At 38.7% G+C, this 20,387-nt stretch overlaps 1 protein-coding gene across 6 annotated transcripts in view; it reads left to right on the plus strand.

Annotated features, from left to right (window-relative positions):
* SUN1 (Sad1 and UNC84 domain containing 1) overlaps nt 1-20,387 on the plus strand; it is a 32,988-nt gene that overhangs the window by 6,404 nt on the left and 6,197 nt on the right. For 4 of the 6 annotated variants that reach the window (XM_033073925.1, XM_033073922.1, XM_033073926.2 and 1 more), the window contains exons 2-16: nt 3,869-3,965; nt 9,569-9,760; nt 10,084-10,274; nt 11,362-11,388; nt 11,477-11,671; nt 13,309-13,431; nt 14,418-14,501; nt 14,805-14,915; nt 16,291-16,389; nt 17,049-17,142; nt 17,258-17,316; nt 18,416-18,561; nt 18,759-18,983; nt 19,470-19,556; nt 19,927-19,970. In XM_033073925.1, coding sequence (XP_032929816.1) covers nt 3,889-3,965; nt 9,569-9,760; nt 10,084-10,274; nt 11,362-11,388; nt 11,477-11,671; nt 13,309-13,431; nt 14,418-14,501; nt 14,805-14,915; nt 16,291-16,389; nt 17,049-17,142; nt 17,258-17,316; nt 18,416-18,561; nt 18,759-18,983; nt 19,470-19,556; nt 19,927-19,970 — 1,754 coding nt within the window. In that variant the 5' untranslated portion in view covers nt 3,869-3,888. The remainder of the gene's footprint in view (nt 1-3,868; nt 3,966-9,568; nt 9,761-10,083; nt 10,275-11,361; nt 11,389-11,476; nt 11,672-13,308; nt 13,432-14,417; nt 14,502-14,804; nt 14,916-16,290; nt 16,390-17,048; nt 17,143-17,257; nt 17,317-18,415; nt 18,562-18,758; nt 18,984-19,469; nt 19,557-19,926; nt 19,971-20,387) is intronic. The other 2 variants (XM_033073927.1, XM_033073928.1) reach the window with 2 other exon arrangements.

Genomic DNA, 20,387 nt, shown 5'->3' on the forward strand with positions numbered 1-20,387 from the left:
AGTTTATCGCTTCCTTTGTTACAAAGGGTGTTCATGAGGAACTGCCTGGACAGTATGTCTGTAATAGTGCCCCAAAAGCCATCAGTGAGGGTTGGTGTCTGTCCCTGTGAGGTGTTTGTAGTGCATGGTCAGTGTTTGGTGCTGCTGCCCCTGCCGTGTGATGCTTCTGTGCATAAAGACCACTCGTGGAGCATTTCATCATCTTCCCTGGAGGCCAGGAAGCTTGCTGCCATGGTGCTAGGATTTTGTTGAGGCTGGCTGATTGTGGAAGTGACTGTCAGATAGGCTTTTTTTTTTTTTTGAGGTAGTGGTGCAGCCTCATGTCACTCAGAAGGTTCAGAGTCCTTTGAAGACAGCCAAGGGCCTTGTGTGAAGGTAAATTCTGCTGCACTGATTACAGGAGTCCCTGAGCTTCCTTGTGTTCTGACAGTCACAATCTGTCTTCTGATGCCCTTCTGCTGTGCTGCTTTATTGTAACACAGGTTCAGTTTAATTTCAAGGGAGAGATAATGCTTAGGATGACTGTTGTGTCTGCTTCCCAATAAAGGTAAATAATCCAGCTGTCCCCTCTGCAGGAACATGGAAGCTGGCTTGTAAGCTGAGGCCATGCAGTGTCTGCTGGCATTCCAGCAGCACTGTGTGCTTCCCTTTAATTGACTGTGGGCTGTCTTATCAAAGTGTTCTTACTACCTGGGGGTTTTGGGCAACTTGCACTATACATCCCTTAATATTAGAAACAGATGTTTATGGGCTTCTACAAAAGGGAAAAGGGCTATTTTGGAGTTTGGGACTGGTAATCTTGCAACAAAGCTGAGACTAAAAGTCTCCATGAAACTGAGTCCGGACAGATCTATGATACCTAAAGCAGAAAGGTGTTGGGTACCCAGAAGTGTTCAAACTGGAACTAAGTCCAATGCCTACCTCTCAGGTTTTCTGCCAAGCTTTGCGATTTAAAATTTTCAAAATATTTTATTAGCGTATCTCTTTCTGTTCCAGTTGTGTATGAAAGTTTCATAAGCAAGAAGAATGATAACACACAAAAAGTGGGGTGCTGTTAAATACGAGTGAGTCAGTGTCCTCCTCCCACCCTCTGTCTGTTTTGTAATAAGGATGGAGAATATTTATAAATAAGATCATTTGTTTTGAAGAGGTGGATAACTAAGATTAAGCTGTTGAACTAAAAGTCTTAAAAGGCTTAAAAATAATTCCGTTTCAAAGTAAATTCTAGATGGCCATTTTTGCAAATGGTGGTGGTCATCTCTGAATATGATTTTCAAATTATGTTTAAGTCAGTTAAGCCTGTTTTGTTGCTTTGAAAAATTGACTAGAGGTTTCTCCTCTTGAGTCAGAATTAATTTTAGAGCATCAGACAAGCAGTGAATCTAACCAATCCCCTAAATCTTCTAAGAGTGATTTCTAAGTGTGGTGTTTAGATGGCAAACCTGATATCTTCACTGGAGAGCTGGTGCTATGAAACCCAGCTATTAATAGAGCTACGCCTAAGTACCGTCGAGGCTTTGCAGTTAGCACTGCCTTTGTCAAGCACGTATTTTATCTATAGTAACTTAATGATACAATTAAAACCTTATCAAATAAGAAATACTGCTTATGTTCTAGCATTTGATTTATTCAGAAATCAAGTGAAGAGACAACTGGTGGTGAAGGGGAAAAGAACAGGGAAGAAACGGAGCCAATGTGTTGTTTTTCAAACTTGGCTGTTGCCCTGCCCATATGGGCAGTGGAGACAGGGAGGAGCTGGGGAGCCACTCAAAGCTCACTGGCATAGCTGAGCTTTCCATGTGGGAAAATATTGCTGGGTGTCAGAAGGATTAGCTACTGAGTTGCCAGTTAAAAAACAGTTTTTATGATGAAATGACGCATGCTAAGCGTGCACATCAACTCCAGTGGAAACTAAACAAAGTTTTTCTACCTTGGGGGCCAAAAATCTTTATTGGGATAAACCAATTCAAACAGATCAACCTTAATAATAGTTTTCAATTTCAGTAGGCATATGTCTGAGAAACTTGTTTTGCTATTCTTTAATAAAAGTGCTCTCTGATGTTGTCGGCATCCCTCATCTTGAAAAATCACTGTATTTTCACTTCTGTTCCTGGGGAGCCATTGCTCTCTAGTTCCCATTTCCTGTGTGCTAAATTGGGCTCCTGTTTGTTGACAAAGTAAGGCAGCAGTTGTTACATATTCCAACAGAATTTGCTGCTCATTCTAGCAAAAGAATGAGACTGCTTTGCTAATACTTCCGCACTACTGATTTAAGCTTCCTGTAAACAAACAACAAATTTATGTACAAGTTAGTGAAAGCATTATGGCTCTGGGGCAAATGAAGTGAATAGAGGGGAACACCTAATGGAAATGTGTTCTCTGTAATGCAAAAGAAAAAAAAAGTAAATAGCCCCTATTTTTCATTAACTTGGCATGGGAGGTGCTTGGATTCAGGAAGCTACAATGCTTAGGCCCGGAAGTTTTAGTATTTTTACGTCTTCAGTAGTAATGGAAATATCCTCCTGCCTTACTGACCTCAGGATTTGGAGGCTACAGGTGGACTGACTAAGAGCATTTTAATGTTACGTGGACAGATTTCTTTTGAGCTGCTTTTGCCTGTACCTGCTTTTTGTCCCTATTCCTTATGCATGTGTAGCTATGCAAAATGGAAATGCTTATTTCAGCATAGGAAAGTGCATCTCCAAAATGAGGTGCTTGTTGATATTATGGTTATGAAAATTAGCTGGGGATATTTTTTTATGCTGATTTAGATAGGTCATCACAGATGTGTGGAATATCTTTCACTGCTGCTGAAACGGGAGCCATAGATAATCTGAAAGTAGCCAGGATTCTGCCTTGCTAATCATGCAAATCCAGAATAGCCAAATCCCTATTTGTTAATTACAAATAAGCTGTCATCCAAGAATCCTTTCCACAAAATTAAAAATTTTCTTTGGCTAATAAAACTGAGAAGAGCTGAAGGTTTTTTTCCAAATACTTCGAAATTATAGGTCAAATTTTTTGTAGTACCTCAAGTACTATGCACTCTGTGAGTTTGTTGATAAGACAACATCAGTTTTTATTTTCTTCCAAAAGCTATAATACTTTTCCAAGATCCCATGGAAAGTTTTACAAATGTTGCTTGGCTTGTTTTGATTTGGTAGTTTTGGCTTTGGGTTAGTAGTTGTTTTTTTGGAAGTGGATGGCACTCTGGAAAATGTGCCTAATTCTACCCTGTGAGTCACTTTGCAGTTGGCTCTTTTGCTAGGGTGTGTATTCAGTGGTTTTAGTGACAGGAATACATTATGTGCAATGAAGGGTACTCCCTTGCTGCTTAGTGGATGGTATTCAAAAGTGCTAGAGTAAAATCATTTGACTATATGTAAAAACTTTCTCAAGTTTCATCTGCATTATCCTTAGTTGGTGGACAGAGCAGCCTGTGCTTTGCTCAGAGGGCACTCAAAGCAAAACATGTTTTGAAGAGAACTCTGAATAGTTCTGCATAGTTCTTTAGATTTTCATACTTAGCTTCTTTAGGGGATAGCAGCATAACATAGTTCCTGTGGAAGTGTTGTAATTTGGTTGTGGTAAGAGTTTGGCTCATAACTGTCATGTTCCAGAGAACTTGGAAATAGCTGAGAGTAGGGTATCATAAAGTCACAGTCAGAAATACCCTGAGCTTCCTGTAGTAATGATAAGGGATATCTGGCACTAGGAGCAATACTACTCCACTACTGAGAGCTCCATGTTTCTGGTAACAAATCTTTTATTTCAATGCTTAATAACACAGGCTGAACAGTGCAAGGGCTCCTACATTGACTTTACGTAATTATAAGTCATTGCATTACTTTATTTTCACCTTTTACAGTATGATTTGAAACTGTCAACATGGACTTTTCACGTCTACACACGTACACCCCTCCCCAATGTCTGCCAGAGAACACTGGCTATACATATGCACTCAGGTGAGAACCCTTTTCTTCTTGTAGACAAACTGTCTGTTCTCTCACTGTTGCTAATCCTGGAGAGTTGAGCTTTCATGGTAAGTAGCTGACTTCTTTGAAGAAGTGGGCCTTTTCTAGTCTTGTTTGAAAACAAGTGCTTTGTCCTAACTGGGGGAAAGAAAATGTTGAACTAACAGGACAATGACTAAGATAATGACTCAGTGTTTATTAGTTGCTATGAATAACTTGTGTCCGCCTAGTTACAACTGCTGTTGGAGTGCTATAAATATGTCCTCAGAATTCTTCGATGTTTTGTGCCTTGTAACTTCGGTGTGTGCTTTCTTTTGTGACTTGGGACCATTTTCACTTTAAAACACTGATTTTTGCATACTTATTGCTACTGGTGTGGGACTTGGCTGGAAGTATTGATTGAAGTATATTGAGTACTGATCATTGAAGTATATTGATTACTTCTTTTAGCAAAGCTACTTGTTGGGTGAACATAAAATCTGTGTTCTAATGAACTTGCTTTTCCTTGTATCTTATTCTTGTATCTTCTAATGATCTTGTTTTTTTTCTTGTATCTTTGTTTTTCTTAAATCACTTTTGTTTTCTAAAAACTGTTTGGAAGTTTTTATATTATGTATTCCGAACAAATGTTGTGATGCCTATGTTGAGTTTTTTTAGTATTAATATAGCACATTATTGCTGTCTTAATCTGTTGAGCTTTTCCTGCTGTTGAGTTGATATACTTCAAAATATCAGTGAACCTGAGTTATTGTTTAGCTAAGTTTAACAAATGATTGTTTGTTAGGATGCAGAATGAAATTTGCCTTTCTATTCCCTCTCTTGTCATTATTATCTATTGTTATTAAAATCCAGTGTAGATATTGGAGAATACTTGGCTACTTGCCAATAAACCAGAAGTTGGCAAAACTGTAGCATTAACAGATTACCGAGTTAATACTCTTCTTTTGTGTGCTCCAAAACTGTATGTTTCCATTTTCTGTTGGGGATCATGGCCCCTTTTGTTTTTTTTTAGATATACCCTAGTGTCAGTTCTGTTGCCAAATGTGATGTGTTTTGTGTTACATCAATTGAAATGCAATTTTTCTTGAATTTTATGAAGAACTATTGGTAAAATGTTGGTTAAATACAAGTGGGTTTTCCAATTTCAAGAAAAGCATGCTGGCAATGAAAGTGATCTCTGCCTTGTCTCCAGCAGCAGTTTCACTTGTGTATTACTCACTGGGTTTAGTTGCCTTGGAGTTGTAAATGTACCTTAGAGATTGGCTGAAATATTGTAACTCAATAATATTGAAATATTGTGACTGGTTAAACTCCACTGTATTCTTGTCCAAAATTCTCATCCATTGAAACAGTGACAAGTAGAAAGGAAGATGCAGAATCACAAATCCTATTGGACATCTGGAGGATATTTCATTATGACTTTGGAGTTTATTCAGGGGACAACCCAGTGTTTGTCTTGCTACATAAATGAAGATTGTTTTGCAAAACTGAGAAGTTGTGAAGGGACTGTATGTCCTGGAACTTTCCGGCTTGCCATTTCACTGTGTTAAACTATTAAGCATAGGTATTTAAAATGGATAGAGCTGGGTAAGATGAAGTTTAATAACTGAATTAATGAAGGCCAGTATAGTTAAACTAGGTTGAAGTTAATTCATTGTAATTCTTCCTTATGTAGAAAAGGACTGGCAAGCTCACTCTTTAAAATTGTGTAAATCCCCAAATGTTAAAATAATGGGGGAAAACTGCTTGGTACACTGATGTGACACTGCTCTCAGGGTGTCAGGGGAGTAAACTACAGTCCCTTGTGCAGACTCTTGCTGTGCCTCTGCTTGCTGTATATGTGCAGAATGACATCATTAGCTCTTCCTCCTCTGGGTCAAACAATATTTGAAGACTCTGAGGAAAGGGAGACTTGCTAATCAGAAATATTTTCATGTTGAAATTTGTTCCTTTTTGCCACTCACCTTGTGTGTGTTTTGCTTATATTTAAATCCGGTTTATTCTGCCTTTGACAATTCTGAAATCTTTACTGAATCTTTACTTTAAAGAAATTGGCTTGGGATGGAGCCCTGCAGAAAGCAGTACACTGAAGTTTGATACCACAAAGCTATTAATAGAGTTGGCCATGACTTATTAATAGAACTTATATTAATACTCACTGGAATCACTCTGTGTTCATAGCTGTAGTGCTTCTACTTTGTTCTACTCCTCCAGCCCAAATCAGCAAAACATTTAACTGATATACCTAAATATCTTTATCCTCCTCCAAATGCAAGTCTAACTTGTGAATCTCGCCCACCTGTCAACATGTAATTTACACCCCACTCTTAGGACTGATCTTTCTTTTTAGTCACCATCATCTTCTGAATTGTGTTGTCAGTTTGGGTGCCTTTAGCATTTCTTCACAAATATGGGTTAAATCAATAAGTGTTTTGTTTGATTTTCTTTTTCTGTGTCAGAGCATTCAATTGGGATGCAATTTTCTGCATAGTAATTGTATAAAATCCTTTGGGGTTTTTAACTGTGTTCTGGGACTGACTGTGGAAATACCAATTCAAGATAGTGTCCTGGGTCACTTAATGTAAGTAATGCCTCCTGGTTAGAAAGCCTGTCAATGTTTCTGTGCTGACTGTGTGTCCATGTTGGAAGATGTCTGTTCAGTTGTGTATCTCTAGGTGTATTACATGTGCAATTACTTATTATCTTGAATAGTCAAGAATATCACTGCCTATTTCATTCCAAGGAGTATGTAAAAATAAATGACACTTAAGGTCCTTCAGACAAGCTATAGCCATGCTAAAATTGGCAGACCTCATTCTCATTCCACTTACTTGAAAAATAACCCATTGAAGTCTGGGACATTCTTCTTCTGTAGAAGCTCATGTGAAGGAGATACCAAGAGGCTGGAAATAAAAGACTAGATTCAGTCACCAGCTCTGCCAGCAGCCATGGGAGCTGTTTGCTGGGGGAAGCAACCAGTCCTCACTGTTTGCAGAGGTTATCCAGGAGTGTAGGCTGATTGCATCCCACCTTCAGGTGTTCCTTGGTTAGCTGTATATATTGCATAGGAGGACATTAATGTACAGGTTCATTTCTGGCCCTTAAAAGGAAAGGCAGTGATTTTATTTATTTATTTATTTATTTACTGTAATATTTCTGTAGAAGGAAAAGAGGCTGCATTCCAAAGCATGGGAAGTGAGATGGCAAGTTAGGGGACTTCTAGGTACTGTCCTGCTGCCAGAGGACAGATAATGTGAAGAGAGTTATTATCCTGTGTAAGTGAGAGACAAGCCCCTTTTGTTAGAGGAAAAGATTCTATGATGATTTGTTGGGTTTTTTTAGATAGTGGAGCCCAACTTCAAGCTATTTATTCAACTCACATTGATATAAACGCTCATTGAGATACTTGGTAACAGCAAGTGTTCATAAACAGAAACAAATTGAGGCTGGTCACAGCTGTCAGCTTGTTCTGTGTACTTTGTGTTCTTGTGAATTGAGTATCTGTAAGAAACGTGGGGTGAAGATGAGGAAAAGCAAATGCATAGTGCCAAATGTAAATAGCAAAACTGAGTTCTGAAACAACTGTTTAGGGAGGGACTCAATAGAAAACTGTTGTGGCTCTGACCCTTTCAGAATAACAGCAAGAGGAGCCACATTTAACCCATATTCTCACTTCACATCTGTCAGAGTGTGAGTCATCTATGCCTAGCATTTTTGAAAAATAAAACTCTTTAGTCTACAATTGGTTAAGTACATGAGAAAACATGTTATTTCTTCTCTATCTTCCAGCCAAATGAAAGCAAGGATTAACAAGCCTAATGTATTTAGTAATATGTGCTGGATTTGTTAAGTTGTGCTGGGGCTCCTGCCTTGCACAGGGTTGCACTGCGCGTGCCAGCATTATCAGGGCAGACCAGTGAGATCCAGCTCAGGGAGCCAAAGCCCTGCCATCAAATCTGTGCTCGTCTGGGCAGTAAAAGCAACTACTTTGGACAGACTCTGGTCTGGCTTTGTGGGCTGAATGCCCAGCTGGTGCTGGAGCCATGAGGTGTTTTCAGGCAGTCTGCTGTCTGGGTTAGTTTTTTAGCCAAAAGAAATGCAGTTGACGTGCTCTGACAGTCTTACATACTTAACTTTGTGTTGAGGAGTAATGAAGAACCTGCCTTCAAAAGCAACTGGTCAGGATCACATCATTACTGTAAGTGTAGCTTCAAGGCCTTCTGGTGTTAATTGTATGCCAAAGCAATACAATATCACCATATTATTACTTTGTGGTGTTCTGAGATCTTTAATGATTGTGTGAGAAAACTATTTCCAATAAAACATTTTACATAAATGTTTTATAGTAGCTGTTTGTATGCATTTTTAAAGAGAAAGCTTCCATTTCAAATATAGGTTGCACAGTAGATTCTACTCATTCAGATCTAATTTGCTTGTTTGTTTTTGTTTGAGGAGAAGGAGCTGCTGTTGTAAACAATTCTTTGCTTATCTCTTCTTTCAAAAAGCCAAACGAAACCCCCAGGAGTACTGAAGTGCTGTTACATCTGTGTATATCCCTCTGGCCCAAGAAGGGACAGGGTCCTTATGAAAGCTGGCCTAGAGCACTTAGCATTTGGATGCTGTGGGTCACAGGGCTGAGCAGTTCTAGAACCTGACCTGCTGTGCAGTGCCCTGTGCCAGCAGCCTCTGCTCACTTACATAACTGAATGCTTCCTTTGGTTGTAAGTATGAGAATTCTGCTTTAGGCTAAACTGCTATGGTAAATGTATTTTTTACAGACTCTTCAGCTTAATCTGTTTGTTTGCCTTGTGTTGCTACTTTGTGTTCACTGTAAGTTTTCAGGGAGGCTCTGAGAGAATGATGTGTCAAAATGTGGCGTTCCTGGGGTAACAATGTGAAGGTTATCTGTGTGTAAACTTGCCTCTGAGGAGAAAAACAGATCGAAACCTCTAAACATTTTTTGTTACTTTGGAGTTAAATATTTCTAATGGTTTGTGTTAAATGAAGAAATGTTTTTAGAGCACTTTTTTAAAAAAAGTAATGGTAGCTAAACTGAAAGGGCTGAAGTAGTGAAGTCTTTAAGTGTCTTAAAGGGAGGAAGTTCCTACTTGTTGAGAGATGGAAATTCAGGGTAATGGGGCATATGGATCTTCAGTTCTTAAAACAAGGACTTGTCAAACAGAAAATCGACAAAAATAAACTTAGAAAATTAATCTTTGCCTTGCAACTGGAGTGTTGTTTTTAATTTGTTGTTAGGCATGGTGAAGAAACTGTGTCATGAATGGCTTCCAATCTCAAATTGGCCCCAGAAGAACGAGTGTTTGCTCTGGCTGAATTTCACATGTGGTTTCTATGGTGGTTGTTTCTTTTTGTGATTTGCTTTCATTTGTAGAACTCATAATATGAATTGCTTAGGAGAACTTTGAATATCTACATATATCTAGATTATTTGGGTTATTTGGTATATCTTGTGGGGATTGTACCTTAACCCCCAATAAACTGCATTTAATGGAAACTTGGACCAGCTTAAAGAACATGTTTGTTACCAGTTTGAAAATTCTCCCAGTAACTTTGCTGTTCTTATTTTACTGCAGTTCGAGTTATTCTTCATCTGCTTTGGATTTTGAGACTGAGAACAAAATAGATCCAGTGTTTGATTCACCCAGAATGGCACGGCGTAGCTTACGGTTGGCTGCTGGAGGATACAGTAAAGCAGATGATGGACAGAGCGACTCCCTTCACGACAGCTCTTATGCTGGAAACATGTCTTTCAGGGATCAGTCTAAGTAAGCATTTTTAGTCATCTCAGGTAAATCCTGAGTTTTACTATTTGAACACAATAATGCAAAATGGTTACTTACAGGTCTTATATTTTGTTCTTGGTGTTTACTGCCATACTCTGAAAATTTATGTTCAGTATGTGGCTTGCAATGACAGTTTTTTACAAAAATCTGTCAAATTATAGGTGCTTGAAGGCAAGGACTTCCTTTTAAACATTGCTCTGTTTAACCACATCAGTGTTGAAATAACTGTTTATTCATTTCTTAATAAAGTGAGAGAGTAACAGAAATTTGTGTCTTTAGTGCCGTGTCTTGCCTTTGTTTTCTAGGGTGGTAAAGCAACGCAGAAGTTTGAACAAACAGTCTGGCAGTGGAAGACATGTGCCAAGGAAAAATCTGTCCAGCTCATCTATTTTTAGCCAGAGCAGTTTCAATAGCCATGCCAGTGATACATCAATGATATCCACTATACTGGATGAGTCTCTGATTCGGGAACAGACAGAAGTTGATCATTTCTGGGGTAGGCAATAATTGCTATTGCTTGTACCAAAGTGTGCAGTCTGGTTTGTTGTGTATAAATTTATGGTCTTTGTCCCATCTCTTGTCCATCCTATCCCCAAATGTGTGTGTACTTGCACTTTTGCTTTGGGGGTCTACTTGCTAAGATGCCCACTGGAAATTCATGGTCCAGCATGTAAATTTGATTAACTGGCATGGTTAATGTCAAACCATTGCACAGTCAAGTTAATATGCCAGCAAACATAAACACTTTTGTGATGCAATGCCATAATTATCTCCTGTCATTGCTTTCTTCAAAATGTACATCGTGTTCTGTATTTAAAGAATGGTAAACATGTAACTTGTTTTTGAAAAGCCAAAGGAAAAGCATTTTCTTATGTTTATAGGCAGAACTGTGTTTCTTCATAACATACCTTAATGTGAAAGCTTCACATCTGTGGCATTTCAGGATTTCCCAAAAAGGTTTTTGTGTGTGGATGGCTGGTTTGGCTTTTTAACTACATAAAAATGTATTTTCCTGGAACCTTCTTTCTTCAATGAAAAGGAGAGTGATCTGCATAAAGTATTGTCTGTGTGAAGTACTGTGTAGAACCAGACCAGCAATTTATTATATCTCCCAATTCGGACTCTTTGTTTCCAGTCAGAATACTTGTGACCTTCCCAGTGTCCTAATGGGAAGAATTGTGTCAATCTTGGTAGAAACCATTCTAAATTTTAGATAACCTGGCTCTTAAAACAGAATTTTAAATACAGAAGTATCAAAGTAGTTACCAAGCAGCAGAAGCAGTGTAAGCTTGTAATTAGCTGCTTTAATGTCTGCTGGGAGCTAAGTCAAGGTGCAGTTGGAATTCATGTTACATTGTCTGCCCTGTCTGTGGTGGGATATTGTCACAACTGTTACCCTACTACAGTAAGGTCTGGGTAGATGTTTCTCTAATAGGCTGCAAAATGCGTTAAATGCTAACCATAAAGAGACTTTCTTTGAAGTCTTAAAATTAGTGGGACTTCTAACTTGAGTTTGTCAGATATTGTAATTCAGGTGTTTCTTACTTTTGGGACCAATTTTTTTTTTTTTTTTTTCATTTCAGGCCTTGATGAAGAAGGTGACCCCAAAGGTAACTTGGCTTTTCTTTCCCCATCATGTCTATGTGACAGGCACAGCACTGGCAGTGCTGACATGGGTGTTGTGCTCTGTGTTTCCAGGCAGTGACACCACGCTGCTGCAGGGGAACGGGGGCATAGCAGCAGCGGCAGAGCTGCAGCCCACGCTGAACGGCTACACGTGCAGTGACTGCAGCATGCTGTCAGAGAGGAAGGAGGTCCTCACTGCCTACTCTCCTTCCCACGTGCCATCCTCCAGGATCTACACTAGGGACAGGAGCCAGAAACGTGCATCTAGTAAGTTACTTTCTCTTGTGCTTCATTTCTACATACTGGTATTTAAGCACCTGTCCTACCCTGGTGAACTTGCCAATAACTGAATTCTAGAGATAGCTGATATGAAATACCTTTTTCTGTATCAGTTGAAATTTTATGTGCTTGTCAGATCCTGGTATATAATAATCCACTACTTTTTGGTGCTGCTATAGGAATCAAAGAATTACAAAATTAAAATGCTCTGGTATCTTAAGTTGTAAAATTATTTGGCCAGCCAGCGCGGATTTTAAGTCTCCTAATCTGACATCACATCTGTGTGGCTCTGCCTATGAAATATTTGGTCATGGTTTTCAGATACATAATTTCTGTGCTTTTTTGTTTATAATTTTTTTTGATCCCTTACATGATTTGAACTTGTTACTTAGTGCTTATGCTATCAAGGGAATCTCTGAGAGGGCTTTCTACTTCCTGCTTCCTTTTTTTCTACTCTTCTAACCTCGCAGTTTTTATAGTGTTTTGAAAAGCTAAACCTCAACTACATGAAAAATTGAACTCCAAAGGGAAAAACTGATTCCAAATAGTCACTCTAGTGACTGCAGTCCAAGAGCTTGAAAAATTGAGTCTGTATAAATAAGGTTCTGCCTTTCCAAGACAATCTCCATTCAGTGGATTGTTTTCCTCATTGTCTTGTCTGAGTCTGCCTGCCTCTTGCACCTGGAGTTTCTTGATTACTGGTAGTCCTCAGTAACCACAAAGGATTTGTTTCTTTAATGACCTTGAATTAGAAAGGAGCCAGCTCTGGAATTCTCTTGGTTTGTTAGTCTTGAATGAAGTTTGTTTTCAGTACAAGAAAGAGAAACTAGTTTGTTTGAGCTATGTGATATGACTTCAAATATTTGATTTAAATATTTCTTTTTAGTTAGTGTGTAGCACAGGGTGGGATTCTTCTGACTTGGAACAGTCACCTACTTAAAGTGGCACTGCATACTCCTGAGTTTGTATTCACAGAAGAATTTTCCTTATCTTTGTGCATTCCTTTGAGCTTTAATCTAGAGGTTTGAGTCAAACTTTGAGGGTGAGTGGGGAAAGGCACACACAGTCATGGCAGGTTTTTGGGATGTGGCTGGGTCTAGGACAGTGGCAGTGGTGGATTTTGGCTTTGCTCCTGTGGCTCTGGAGGAGGGTATGTCTCTAGCACTAGGCAGACCACTGTAGGAACTTCGTCTGATGTAACAGCAGGGAGGATGGTGAACGGTCCTCACTCCTTCAAATCCAGAATAACACTGTAGTGTCTTTTGGGAACTGTGACCCCAAAATCAGGATCAGCAGTTCACATCAGGGAGGAATCCTGGGTTGAGCAAGGAATTCATTGCTCTTTAGAGTTCTGCATTCTCACTAAGCAAAACTATTCTTGCTGAAGTTACACGTTTTGCCTTGAAGTCATTATCCAGGGTGTGTTCAGTTCTTACAAAAGCTTTGATGCAATATCTAACACACACAGACTTTCCATACCACACTTTCTGAAGTTTCACACTCTTGGCTAAAAAAAGGCTTTCCCTGCTTTGTCCTCACTCTTACATAAGCTAATGGTGACCAGAGAACAGAAGTACATATTTCTGTGGATGAATAATTTGTATTCACACTGTTTTTTTCAATAGGAGGAACGTATTTCTACATGAGTAAGATTCTACGATTGGTCAAAAATACTGCAGCATCTTTTGCATCACTGTTAGTGCAACTATTTCAAATGGTTTTGCTGAAGCTGGGTTATGAATATAAAGGTACCTTTTCAGTTGTCTTCCTTGGTCTGCAAACAGAGTGTGTGTATTGAGCTTTTTTTCTTCTGGACTTCATCTTTGACACTATGGTGTTCTTCTATAGTCTTTTGGCTGGCTCCTGTCTTTCTCAGTTTTTATTATTACCTCACTTGTGCTACACTTTTCATCCCTTTCCTCTCTTTTGAAAGTGTCAAGATTGCTTTACATGAGATCCACGTGTTGATTTTACTAGAAAGTTGTAGAGAGTAATTTTTGAATGGAGAAACTTAATTTTTAAAAACTGTGGTGGTAGTGTCAAATTCTAATTTTTCAATGTCTTTAGGTCTCTTATCACCCTTAAACCTGCTGTGCACTTAAAGCTTGTTTAGATCTGTCTTGCAAAACTCAAACTTCTCTCATCACTCTGCACTACTTTAGAGCACATCTTGTTTCCCCTGAAAACATTCCTTTCTTCTTTGGTGCTTTCTCTTCTATAATACCTGCTCTACAAGTGAAGTTAAATTGCCATAGGCAGAAGGTAACTGATTTTTGCATGTGAGTAGAACTTTGCTGTCTTCCTCCTCTCTGCTCAGAGCCTTAAAATTGCTAATGCTTTCTTCTTCTTGTAACAAGTTTGTTAAAATCAACACAAATATGTAATGAATGGCTGACCCATTTGATGGAATGTTGGGAACAGGGACTTATTTGATGGAGGTTGGTTATTTGTTTTGTTGCTTTTGTTTGTTTGGGTTTGTTTTTTTTTTTTTTTTACAAACTTTGCTATCTGAAAAGAAACAGAAGGATTTTTTTGGACTAAGAGGCCCCCTGATATTTAAAGAAGAAAGAACAAGATTGCACAGAATAGGCTTCTTCTTCAATCATGTTTCAGGTTTCCTTTGGGTAAATCTGACTTTATTAATGAACCAAGCCAGTTTAGCTAAAATCTATGTATATGAAAGGCTTTGAACTTGAGAGTTAGAATCCATGTGTGCTTTTTGGATGTGTTGCAGCTCACTCAGACTACTGTGGAAGCGTGAATGTAAAGGAGTTCTACAGAGAAGATCATCATCTTGGTGTGAATGAGGAATCAATATGTGAGTATAGTGATTGATGTAGTCTCAGTCCTGGGCTCTGCACCAGGTTGTTGCTGTAGTATCAGGCAGCCCCTGACACTGTGGAAGAGACACAGTAAATATTTGGTTTGCAGTTTAAGTGTGGGGGGATGGTGATTCCCCTGGTCTACTGTAGTATATCCCCAGAAGTTTCCTTCCTCTGAAGTCTGCTTAGCAGTTTTTTGGGTGGATAATTGATGTGAGAGACTTGTTCAGGTTATCTTGTAACAGTCTTGACTTGATCCTGGCTTTATCCCATTAATCAACTGTTACCACAACCAACAGGTGATGACTGTAAAGGGAAGAAACATCTTGAAAAATACACCACAGACCACATGCAATCCTCATGGGCTAAAAGGGTAGCAAGGACCATTTGGCACACCTTTTCTTCTGCAGGTTGACTTGGACATTTTTGTTTTGCTTTTATTTTGCATCACAATCTCACAATGTTAATCACACTTGCTTTGTGTTTGGGGTTTTTTCCTTCCTTCATCTATCAAAGTAGGGTAAAAATGTAAAGTGCCTAGACAACTAACTTCCTTAACACCTCTTCTGTCTGAATTCTTGCTCTGACTTTGGCTTTTGTACAAGCTTGGCAGGCTGCTTACCTGTTAGTGAAAACAAGGTGTAGGGTAATGTGCACCTCGTATGTTAGAAGGAACAAGTCAGATTGTTTAGTGCACTTTGGGGAGATCTGTACACTTGCTAGGTTGAAAAAACTGACTTTAAATGAAAGCAAGGTGTCAGATACTGGTTTGCAGATTATTTGAATAAAGGGGTTTTAACATTATATTTTTGTTCTAGTGATAGTCAATTTTTACAGGAATCTTATATAGGGATAGAATCTGCCCTGTGAGATGAGCGTTCCCTAGCTTGAATGACAGAGGCATCAAGGATCTGTTGAGTGCTCTTTATTCAGCAAAGGAAAATGATTTGAGACACTTCAGTCACCTAAATGATTTGAAAAACATTGGGTTGGTATATCTATAATTCCTCAGATTAACCCAGACATACCTGCTAATCTAAAAATGTAGGATGATTTTCTAAACATATATGGTGTAGTTTGTTCTGTAGAAAGATTGGTCCTAGTCTTGGACATAGTAATTGTTGGCCTCAGCAGGCTTTAAGTGACAGCATTTTATTACAGTGCATTGGATGGGGGGGTTGGTGGTGGTAGTTTTGTTCTCTTTTAAGAGATACAAAACTGTCCTACTGAACATCCTTGGGAACACTCAGTTTAATGAAAATTTACTGCTTATAACTTTCAGTTGGGAATATTTTCTATTATTTATCAGTATTTCTTAGACATCACTGGAGTTTCAAATTTTTAATTGTTCTCACTTCTGCATAGTAATCCAGATAAAGAACTTAATGTATAATTTTGAACAAATGAGATGCTTTTAAAGTAATGATGTGCTTAAAGCTTGTTTTTGTGGTAGTACTCTTGCTATTCTCTGCTAAACTTTGCATGGCATTGTTAGATAAACATGTTACAAAATGTAAACCTTGATTTTGGCAAAGTGATATTAATTATCTCTGTCCATGAAAATTCAGTTTCTAAACTGTCTTGGTTTTACTTGACTTCATATTTATTAGTGGCTTGCTTTGCTTTAAAGTAGTGAAGAACCAAGTTTGAGCTTACTGAAAGGTATGATTTAAAATGCTGCAGAACATGGGCAGGGGACACAGTCTGTTTTACTGCATGTACTGAAGAGAACCTTCAGCTCCCTTGTGTCTGTTACCAATATGGAGTTAATTTGTTATAATCCAGGTTACTTTATGCTTCACATGTTGCGAACAGTGGGAGCCACCGGATGGCTTGTGTCGCAGAAGGTGTTATCTCTACTTTGGCTGGCCATTCTCTCTCCAGGTTACTATTCTAATCTCTGTGTGTTTGTGTGTGTGTGCACTGCCTGTTCCTTTTGGCAAGCGAGGGGACTGCAGGGGCTTGCACTAATTCAGCTGTGCTTGTGCTGTACCTTTTGTCTTGAAGTGCATGTGCTACTTTATTGACCAAAATGTGCTTAATGAGAGAGTGTGTTTGTGTTCACAGGCATTAGGAGACTAACCAGACTGTTCCATGAGGGAACAAGTGTGTGAATAGCACTGAATGTGGGGTGTCAGGAGTAGTGGGGTGTGTTTGGTTTGGCAGTCACTTGCTGTATTGGTATTCCTCGTACTAAAAACTGCTGCTGCTAGTCTGTGTGTGTTTCCTGGAGCATACTGAGGTCTCCAGTGTGTGATAACTTATGTTCAGACATTAATACTGAATTTCCAGCCAGGTAGCATTGTCATGACAAATGAGCACTTCATCTCCTTGCATGGCTGTTGACCTTGTTGAGTAGCTGATGTTACACTGCTGTCATACTTGTGATATCTAGATGTCAATAAGCTGCATGCATTGCCTTATTCATGCATTTCTCCACTCTGCAAAAGCATTGTTGGCCACAGCTGCATGTCCCTCTGCTTGGTTTCTTTGAACATGTGCTGCAGTAATTACATTTCACATTCCCACCTTTTGTCTTCTAGGGAGGGCAGCTTCTGGCATGTTCAGGTTGCTTAAAACTGGGTGGTATCAACTTGTTACTCTGATGTCTTTGCTCAAGGTGTTTCTTGTAAGAAGGTGTGTATCCCTTGAAATAATTGTTTTGTGAACAAGTTATTTATCCAGTCATAATATAAAACAATTAATTATGATAAATGTGTTCTTTCTTGTAAACTTTCCTCTCTTTCTCTAGATGCCTTCCAAGGAACTACAGGTGGTTACTGTTTCTTATCCCACTCCTGTTTCTACTAGGTATGTCAATCGTTCACTTATAACACAAATCAGCAGGTTTACTATGGCTGCTCCAAAAATGCATTTTGAGTTGATTTGTGAAGAAGATGCAGAACTAAAAAAGAGCAAGTTTGTTTGTGAACAGGGCAGTAATTCAAGTTTCCAGGGAACTGGCAAGTCAGCAAGTTTTCCCCTTGTCATGAAAGCAGTATCCTTGATTTAATTGCATAGAGCTCTTTAGAAGGAGTGGCTGAGTAAGTCAATGCACTGAAGTCCTTTTTTCTTTGCCTCCCTCCACTGGGGTAGCAATGAAAGAGTAGGCTGGGTACTGATTGCTTTGTCAGTCTCCATAGAAGTGTGGTATTTCCTTTGCTCTAGAGCATGTTTTACTGTTTTACTTGCATAAGATACTGCTGACTTTAGTAGACTGTGTTCCAGGCCAGCTGTCAACTTTGAAATGAAACAAATTGAAGTATTTCCCAGAAGTGCTGGGCCATTTCTGAAAAGCAGATTCATGCCTTTGTGAATCTTAAAAACCTGCAGCTATTTTGTGGAGAAGACAAAGCTTCTTGGAAACTTACAGTAGGGATTCAAAGTCCTCTGTGTAAGGGTGAACAAGGAAAGAATTTACCCTGTGTAGAGAATGCTGTTACTTCCCACTAAGATATTGCAAAAATAAGTGTAATCTTGTGAAATGCTCTTTTATTTCCATGGGGGCCTAAGTTACTTCCAGCTTTTGTTAGCTGTTATGCAATGTGATATTTAGTAAGTATATAATGCAAGATATTTTCCATGGAGATAAAAAGCAGCTTTTACATCTGCCTTCAGAAAACCTGGCCTATCTTAATCAGCAAATGTGACCGAGGTGCCAGGGAAGCAGTAATATGAGTTCAGTCTTGTACCATGATATATGTAAGTGTGAGTGGGACTGATAGATGTTCCCTAATACTCTTTGAGTGCCTGATTTAAAAGTTTTAAAGCTGACTCGTGGTGGTTTTTGTTTAGACTGGAGCAGTGTCCATTGTGTGGCACCTGCCTTGCAAACTGAAGTTAGCTGTGTCCTCAAAAAGACCAGAAGGGAGAATTCTTTTGAACTCATGTTGCTTTTTGTTTGTTCTAGGTTTGTGGTTCTGGGGGCTTAATGGCTTCATTTCATTAATACCTCCATTGAACTGGACAAGAATTGACACTATACAGAGAATAGATGATTCTGTTCGTGTTCCTGAACCACAAGATGATTCTTTTCATTCTGTGCAACCTCCAAAGGTAAGGGAGAACAGTCTAGGAAAGAACTTGTGTCTATTTTAAGACCTCTTAACTCCCGTATCTTCAATATTTTGCAATAACTACTTACTGCACAAGAGTAATGTAAATAAGTTGATTTTTTATGTATTTTTTATGTATTTTTATGTATATGATTTTTATGTATTTTTATGTATTAAAACATTGTCTCTATACTTTAGGATAGCATACATGTCTTTGACTTTGGTCGCATAAGTGAGCTGGAAAAGCAAATGGCCTTCGTGTCTGACAGATGCCATGACCGAAACAAAGAATATAACAAAGTGATGAGCCTGCTCCAGAATCTTCAAGATCAGGTGGCCACAATGAGTGACAAAAGTGAAACATTGAATTTAATAAAAAACGTGATGAGTCAACATCTTAAAGATATGAAATTGGAGGAAAAGGTAAGACAGTTATTGTTGTTTCCTGATATTGATTGAAGTGTTCTGTTTTACTAATGCAGATTGTGAGCAATTTGACTGGGGGATTCTTTTTAACCAATAGAAATAACCAATAGGGAGTAGTTGTGGGCATTTGTTCCTCCTTTGTTATTGCTGACAAAGGATTAATTCCAGACAGGTGGCCTAAAGTAGATTCCTACATTGCTGAAAAGCTGCTGCATTTATCCTGTTTCCATACAAAGACAACTATAGGAAGGACTAGTGACAAAGCAGGGATTTTGTGGTAATTTTCCCTGTATATAACCCCTACTACAGCTAAATCAGACTTCTGTATTTATTACAGATTCTGTAATTTCTCACACTACCTGCAGGATAAATCACTTAAACATTCACAGAATGGAATGAAAATTGTGCTTTGCAGAAAATATCAATTATGGTATTTGTGCTCCAAAAGAAAATACACCTCCTTTTTCTTCCCTGTTTTTTAAGACTGACTTCCTGGCTTTACATAAAGAACATGAGCTGCGCATCCAGAAGCTGGAAGACCTTCTTAGAAAACTCTCAGCTGAATCCAAGGTATTGACAGTGAGCTTTGCTGACTTGTTCTAATTGTAAAATTAGTTGGTAAAATAGTCTGAGTTTTATTTGTTGTCCCAAACAGCAGTTTCCTTTACTCTGGCTATTACAGTTCCCTAAGCCTCAAAACTTGTGTTCTTGCTCCCCCTTCTTGGAGAGGGTTTAATTCCAAAGTTCAAAAATTATTCCTGTGACCATTGAGGCAGGTTCTATTTGGAATGAAACCTTACTATACAGAGGCATAAACATAATTGTGAGCACAGTCCCATGCAGGTGATGCTAAAATTTGTTTTCATATAACATTCTGTATCCTCTTTCTGTCACTTGAGTTTCTTTGTATGTGTTAAAACTTAACTTTTGTATTTTTTAGGACATCCAGAAGGAGTTTGACCTGGCCAAATCAAAATCTGTCAGGTATAAGCACTTTCCAAATGAATTTTGCTTTTTCATTCCTGATGCCAGCTGGCAGTGATCCTTGTCTTCTGTCAGTTAACTGACCCTGAGAGGTTCTGTTGTCAACAAGAGCACTTGTGTCTTATACTGGGTTTCAACTGGGATGCTGAACTTAAGCACAGGACCCTCCTCCAGTGTGGGGGCAACCCTATAACTACACTTTCATTAGAGAAAATTATTTATATAGTTGAGGAGAATGAGGGACTTCTCATCCTCTTATAAATGCATTAGTTTTCCTTCAGATCACTTAGGGAAATATACAGTAACTGCTTTTGATGGGCTTTAAATTCTTGAACTGTATCAATTCTACTTTTGTCCCCTTTTTTTTGCTTATTTGCTGAATTGCCATTGAAATTAGAATTAAATGTAAAATGGCTT

Source organism: Catharus ustulatus, chromosome 16 (genome assembly GCF_009819885.2).
Source record: "Catharus ustulatus isolate bCatUst1 chromosome 16, bCatUst1.pri.v2, whole genome shotgun sequence".
Lineage (NCBI taxonomy): Eukaryota > Metazoa > Chordata > Aves > Passeriformes > Turdidae > Catharus > Catharus ustulatus.